At 36.9% G+C, this 7173-nt stretch overlaps 2 protein-coding genes and 1 non-coding gene across 3 annotated transcripts in view; 2 read left to right on the plus strand and 1 right to left on the minus strand.

The window, feature by feature from the left end:
• LOC105172247 (protein kish) lies at positions 440-3192 on the minus strand. The gene is made up of 5 exons (XM_011093621.2): positions 3055-3192; positions 2338-2381; positions 2128-2234; positions 1348-1382; positions 440-769 (listed from the first exon to the last, which is right to left on the minus strand). The coding sequence occupies exons 2-5, from the start codon at positions 2338-2340 to the stop codon at positions 702-704; spliced, it is 213 nt and encodes a 70-aa protein (XP_011091923.1). The 5' UTR covers positions 2341-2381; positions 3055-3192; the 3' UTR covers positions 440-701.
• Positions 3271-3344, plus strand: TRNAV-CAC. Its single transcript has one exon. It is a non-coding gene; the product is annotated as a tRNA-Val (tRNA).
• The window catches only part of LOC105172253 (acetyl-coenzyme A carboxylase carboxyl transferase subunit alpha, chloroplastic), a gene marked incomplete in the record, with an annotated part of 4484 nt that continues 1301 nt past the window's right edge, over positions 3991-7173 (plus strand). Inside the window, 11 exon segments of the mRNA XM_020695723.1 lie at positions 3991-4206; positions 4364-4431; positions 4589-4999; positions 5120-5194; positions 5401-5508; positions 5589-5749; positions 5875-5989; positions 6110-6264; positions 6603-6654; positions 6730-6798; positions 7103-7173. Coding sequence (XP_020551382.1) covers positions 4622-4999; positions 5120-5194; positions 5401-5508; positions 5589-5749; positions 5875-5989; positions 6110-6264; positions 6603-6654; positions 6730-6798; positions 7103-7173 — 1184 coding nt within the window.

Here is a 7173-nt window from a genome sequence, read left to right on the forward strand (position 1 = left end):
TTTTATGAATGCCTAGAAGCCAAGGAACTTAACTGGTTCGTCCCTTAGCAGATGCCAAACAACATTGCCTCATAGTTCATAGAAACAAAAGTTGTATATGAGATATGAACATCATTCTCATCATACAGTGAAATATTTGCTAGTTTAAGCTGCTGACCGGTAACAATGGATGGAAGCAACCTTGTAACTTCAGTAAATAATGCAGTTTTTAGCATCTTTATCAGAGAGGTTGATCTGGTTATGCATAGCCACTTTGCTTGGAGAGACTCAAATTGGTTTCACTAATTCTCAGACTGTACCATGTTTGGAAGAAAACAAGCACGAGCATGCAAATTGTTGCAACGAAAATACCAAGTACTGAAGCTCTTTCCCATCACCCCCCCCCCCCCCCCCTCTCCTATTTTCTGCTGGACAACATTTTTTACACACACAAAACACAGACAAAAAAGAATCTGAACATTAGAAAAATTGGGGTTTACAAGAGATAGCGGACGAGATGTGCAACTTTTCACCATAAAATAATCAAACAAAGAAGCTTTGATCAATTCATATTAGTAGCACAAACGCCACCATTAAATTTGGCACTAGTAGCTGCCAAACAAATCTTCAACTTAACTGTCAACTACATGATAGAGTACATGATCGCCTACAAATCTGATATGGTCTTTGGAGCTTAAGTCTGAAAATACATAGATCTCCATTCAGAAGAAGATTATTGAAACCCCCATTGTGAAGCACCCCACAGCCACCCAAGGGCTGAGCCTCTCTCCTGTTACAAGGAGCATTGTCAATGAGTCATAGTTTGAAGTTGCAAAAAGATTTTTACAAGCATCATCACTATTAATATTATAGCAAATACTCAAGTAAAAAGGAAAATCCGATTCAGCTTATTTACTGCAGATTCACTTTAACTCAGGTCAAAGAGCAAATATAGAATTGCGAGGAGCAGAAATAGTCGTACAGACCCTCACTGTTTGCTGAATTGAACGATTATCACATGATGCTCCTACACAGAAGCGTTCCTAAGTAGCTGAGCAACATGTATTCCCAGCAAAGAGGATTCAGGACTAAAACAGATTAAACATGTTATGGAACATCCAAAGGCGTCTACAATCACAGTTTCTTAAAAATAATAAGGCTATGCTTTTGTAGTTAAGATAGTCATAGTAATAATAACCCGCCTAGAAGTCTTTGAAACCTGGTCCATTGCCCGTCTTATTAAACTTGTTCCAGCAGATATCTTGGGAAAGAAATCAGATATGCTTAATACAGATATGTATCAAGTTCAGAAGCACCACGTCATGCAACTCAAATTGTACATGGAAGTAATTAGTAAATGATACCTACCTATTCTAGCAGCCTTCCAGAAAACACCTCGAAACCTGCCATATTAGCACCACATCAGGATGTAAATAAAAACAGGTCTCTGGAGGAAAAGACAAAAGAAATGACAAAATAGATAATCATAAAGAATAATGATCACATAGAAGATAAAAAGATGGAGCAGCAAATCCAAAATAATATAATGGCAATTTTATCTATCCCATTTGATCAGAGCAAAGTATTGCTTGCTGAGATTGGTACATTCTATTCTATCACCAATGGCTTAGTCCTCACAAGACCCAAATCATTTTAAGAGATGTTATATTAGAGGATGATATATCCAAAATTATCTCATGAAGCAAATTATACATACTCAAGAATGACCTCAGGAGGTGGTTCAGGGACACCAGAAAACAGATTTTTCTTAAATAACTACAATGTCTTTCCTATATGCAAACCATGCTAATCAGCATTACCCATGTGATTTGAGTGATAACTCAACTGTGTGAGAGAATCAATAAGCTAAACAGTGGCAGGCTGTCATCTTACATTGTCAATACCCAATCCTTCTAAAGTAAATCTTTCATCACTTTGAAAAATTATCGAACTATGCGAATGAATCCAGAAGGTGAACAGTGATTTAACTTATTCCCTGCTAAATGAGAACAAATTGGCATTTTCTTCTGAGGTTACATTATCTGAAGCAAAATTACTAAATACAAGCAGAAAATCATCTTACTTAATCCTACAACTGTAAATTGTAATCAAGTTGAAAGATTCATACTATATGACAAACAAGCTTACCCAGTTCTCTGTTCCAGAAGTGCTGGGAAATGCAACTTCACATACGTGCAGGCACAGATGCCTAATAACACTACTGTCAGGAACGAATGGAAATTGAAGAGCGCTGACTGAAAATCCATAAAATTTAATATCAATACCTAATCCTTGTGCAGCAAAAAGGAAATCCAAATCATATCATATTATGATGACATGATCCACAAATCACCTTACCATGTTTAAACTACCCTTTTGTTATTGTTTGAGTCCCAGTATGTCTAGAAAAACAAAAGGCACTGATTAACTCATCCACATCCTTATAATTGAAATGAGAAAAAGAAAGAAGAAATTACGAAGTTTAGATCTATGATAGTAGAATCAGCAAACGTGGCGGAAACCTCAAAGTTCAGCTCAGTTGCAAAATAAGCATTAATTTCCGAATAAAGAGATTGAATATCATGAAAGTGAAACTCATATAACGCATAACAGGCAGGTGTGCCTAAATGTGTTTATATAGACATGTTCTTTCTTCCAAATTTCCTTAAAAATCAGACCCAGGAACAAAGTTTTCCTATGTTTCTTACACTGAAATCTAGTTTCAACAATAGCATCAGTACAACACTTTTTCATATGATTTGATCATTTTTCCTTCAATACTACATAACAAAGAATTCAAAGATAACGAACACCAGGCAGCACTATATTTCCTAAAAGCAATGTGACGACGAAGTTTGAGAAAAGAAACAATCCTAACAGAAAGGAAGTAATGTTCAGAAACTAAACCGATACTTAAATCAAACTGCGATCGCTGACACACGAAGAGTTCCAAAAAAGAAAAAGAAAAATTGTAGGGTGAAGGCAAAAAACTCAGTCTTGAATCAACTACTAAAAAGAACAAAAACAAATCAGCATATTTCTGGAATTGAACCATCAAACTTAATGCAAAATTACCAGTTCACAATCAAGTTGCAGATTCAAATCCGTAGGCGATGATTCCAGCAGAAACCTTGTGTGTGTGAGAGAGAGAGAGAGAAAGAAGAGAGGAGAGAATAAGAGCGAAAGAACCGTACTGTGTGTCTGTGTGTGCGCGAGAGAAAGAGATCTCTGTGGAATAGCTATAAACAAACCCCAATCAATAATAATTAAGTCGCAAAAGAAAGCAAGGGTGTCTGGGTGGTGTAGTTGGTTATCACGCTAGTCTCACACACTAGAGGTCCCCGGTTCGAACCCGGGCTCAGACATTATTACCCTAATTTTTTGGTTTCAGTTAACAACACATACGACGTCGTGTGTACGACCAGATTGCTCAGCGCAGCAGTCATAGTGACATAAGTGATGTTCCACTTGTCTTCTGTCTGATCTCAAATTTTTCTGCTTTAAAGGCACAAAGTTTGTTTTAGTCTAATTTCCACTTATTATGAAGTTTCAATTTTGAAGAAATTAATGCCTTTCACCTACCAAATTGAATGCTGAATATATAATTCAATACATTATATTAAATAAAAAGAAAAATAAATAATTTATTAATTAATATAAAATATAAAAAGTCGAATGACAACGTCATTAACTGCCATCTGTTGGTATGGAGGGTTTCTTATTTATATATTAGTTAGATAAATAAGGTAAAATATCAACTAAGCATTATCACCTCCTACCCCTAACAATTAAACAAGAATTATGTTCTGAAACTCCCCAAATTAGTAGGAGTAAGAAAGCAAAGCAACTAATATCCCTGAACAAGCACACTTGATTAGCCCATGAAAAAACACAGGAAAAATTTATATTGACGATGAATTGGTGTTAATATCTAATAACTCAAAATTGATGTAAGCACAAACTCATGTCACATGGGAGGAGCCGAGGAGGGACTTATTAAAAGGACAAGGCAGAAACAAAGTGACTTTATCCAAAAACAAGGACTCAATCATCACAAACATATACCTTACACGCATTTCATTTTCCAGTTAAGCCAAACCATATAATCCTGCTCTGGGAAGTTTCTACAGTTGCACAGAAGCAAACCTGAAAGAAAAAGCAAAAACCCCAATTCCCATTTCTTTTCCTTTCCACTTGTTTTCAAGTTCTTGATTCACTTTCGCTCAGGTACATTCATGTGCTTGAGATTTTCTTTTATTCTGCATGCTTGTTTTTATTGAAATTGCGTAGTTTCTTTGTCCCTGATTTCGTCTTTCTATTGTCATTTTTGTTGAATCTCTTCAATTATGCCAATAGTAACATTTGTGATGCTGAAAATTTTTAGAAAAAAATCAGTGCTTTCAACTGGCTGTCTGCGTTGAAGCTAATTGAAAATGATATGACAGTGAGAAGGTGGGATCAAAATACTAGTATGAATCATTTTGCATTTGTTTGGAAATATTGGAAATCCTCAGGTCCAGGTCATTTGGAGAAGTTAGATTGTAAGATGCCTTTTGATTTTCTCCTAGCACCACAGATTTTTCTATTTGTTTAATCTTTTTATCTGCAGATGTGAAGCTCGTTGTACGGTAGAATAGTTGACATGACTACTCTATCTCTTATATCTGGGAATTGTGGGAGAGGAAGGGGAGAGGATACTGGTTCAGGGTATGGGCTGACTTCACATTTTGCAAACGAGTTTTTGTCGAGTGATACTAATGGGAGGTTGTTCCGAAACTTCAATGGTATCCGGTTGAAGGATTTGGAGGGCTTGAGGAAACGAAATGGGAATGGTTTTCGTGTTTTTGCAAGAGTTAGGAAAGGGAAGAAACACGACTACCCGTGGCCGGATGATATCAATCCAAATAGCAAGGCACCGTTAACTTATCTTTCTTACTTCAAGCCTCTGAAAGAGAAACCTAAGCCTGTAACACTTGCTTTTGAGAAGCCACTGGTCGATTTGGAGCAGAAGATCATTGAGGTTCGTTACTTGGTCTTTCGAGATACAAGCCGCCTATTGTTGCTGGTTTGTTTTTTATTGTATCACTTTGTAGAAAACTTAAAGTACGTTTGAGTTTCTTCCATTTTGGTCTGTGTACAGGTTCAAAGAATGGCTGATGATACTGGATTGGATTTCACTGACCAAATTAATGCTTTGGAACTGAAGTATCAACAGGTGATTATGAAAGAATTTGATAACGTTTGTGAATTCCAAAGTCCACCTTAAAGGGAGGACAGATAATATGGTTCTTCCCATATATATGAAAAATAATAGATATCATGATCAATTCTTCTTGCATTTGTTAGAGATGTCTGCTCCCTTAAGTCATTTTTATACCATCTATATTTAACTTCAATTTAAGTGTACTAGCATTCTTTCAGGCGCTTAAGGATTTATACACACATTTGACTCCCATCCAACGCCTAAACATTGCTCGACATCCCAACAGGCCCACCGTACTTGATCATATTCTAAACATCACAGAGAAGGTACAATTTAAACATCTTCTCATCATAAAACCGTTTCTTCTATAGATGATGAAGTCTTACTGAATTTGTTCTTCAAAAAGTGGGTGGAGCTCCATGGAGACCGCGCGGGTTATGATGATCCAGCAATTGTGACGGGTATAGGGAGCATGGAGGGTCGAAGCTACATGTTCATAGGCCATCAGAAAGGAAGGAACACAAAGGAAAATATTATGCGTAACTTTGCAATGCCCACTCCTCACGGGTACGCCTATGGAACCTTTCTCAAGCAGACAAAAAATATTTGCTCAATTACCAAGCTATTAGCTCTTGTCTACAGCCCTTTTAGGATATATACTTTGAATTGGATTGTCCATTGCTTATTTGCAGTTACAGAAAGGCTCTGCGAATGATGAAATATGCTGATCATCATGGATTTCCCATTGTTACATTTGTCGACACTCCTGGGGCCTTTGCTGATCTAAAATCAGAGGAATTAGGACAAGTATAAGAGCTTTCTTTTCGAGCTGCACTTGTCTATGATGATTGATGAAAATTTTTAGCCTTTGTTTAAGCTTTTTTAAAATGACATAAGAATATAAGTGGCTTTGATAACTTCTTGCAGGGTGAAGCAATAGCCCACAATTTGAGGGCAATGTTTGGCCTTAGAGTTCCAGTCATTACGATAGTCACTGGTGAAGGAGGTTCAGGTGGTGCTCTTGCAATCGCTTGTGCCAACAAATTGTTGATGCTTGAAAACTCAGCATTCTATGTCGCAAGGTTAAATTATGCTAGTATTTCTATTTCAAAGACAAATTATCTTAGCTAGTGCTGTCAGAACTATAACCATATTCATTTTACGGAGCTTGAGAATATAAGAGATTTTGTCAAACTTGTATTATCAGGTTTGGGACAGCGCCAAGGCTTTCTTACAGTTGGTTGCTTGTTTTGAATTGTTTTGCCTGAAGATGGATTATCTTTTCCACCGTGTAAAATGCCAATCATTGCATTATGCTCTGTTTCCCCTGTTCATATATCTTAGAGAATCTTGTGTTTTCTTCTCTTTGACTCTTTGATTTTCTTTTGATTTCCCACTAACTCTGTACCTCTTTTGTCAGTCCTGAAGCATGTGCTGCTATATTGTGGAAGTCATCCAAAGCAGCTCCCAAGGTATATTAAATGATGTAATGAAGTTTTCTTGGAGTAAGACTCTGTAACAAGCTCTCTATGCGTCATGTTTTTCAGGCAGCTGAGAAACTGAAGATTACTGCTCAAGAACACTACAAGCGGAGAATAGCAGATGGTATCATTCCTGTAAGCACCGTCATCTCTTATTTAACTACGTTAGCCTTTCTGGGTCATGGGGGAGCATAAACTTGAACTGAGCAAGGAAATATTGAGTTGTACCTGTAACCTAACGATCATACTTAATAAATTTGTAGTCATTAACTCCTCTGAATTAAGTGAAGTGTCGTGTAGCTCATTTTCTAACTGAACCATAATCGGTTGCAGTTGTCGACACATTTCACTGTTTTACTTTCTTCAGCAATTGCTGTTTTTATTTTTTTGCGAAAAGCATAATCCAATTTCTTGCATGATTTCTTGTCCGATGTTTCAGGAACCTCTTGGTGGCGCACATGCTGATCCTGTGTGGACATCTCTGCAGATTAAAGATGCTATTCTCCGACA

The sequence above is a fragment of the Sesamum indicum genome, linkage group LG1 (assembly GCF_000512975.1).
Source record: "Sesamum indicum cultivar Zhongzhi No. 13 linkage group LG1, S_indicum_v1.0, whole genome shotgun sequence".
Classification (NCBI taxonomy): domain Eukaryota; kingdom Viridiplantae; phylum Streptophyta; class Magnoliopsida; order Lamiales; family Pedaliaceae; genus Sesamum; species Sesamum indicum.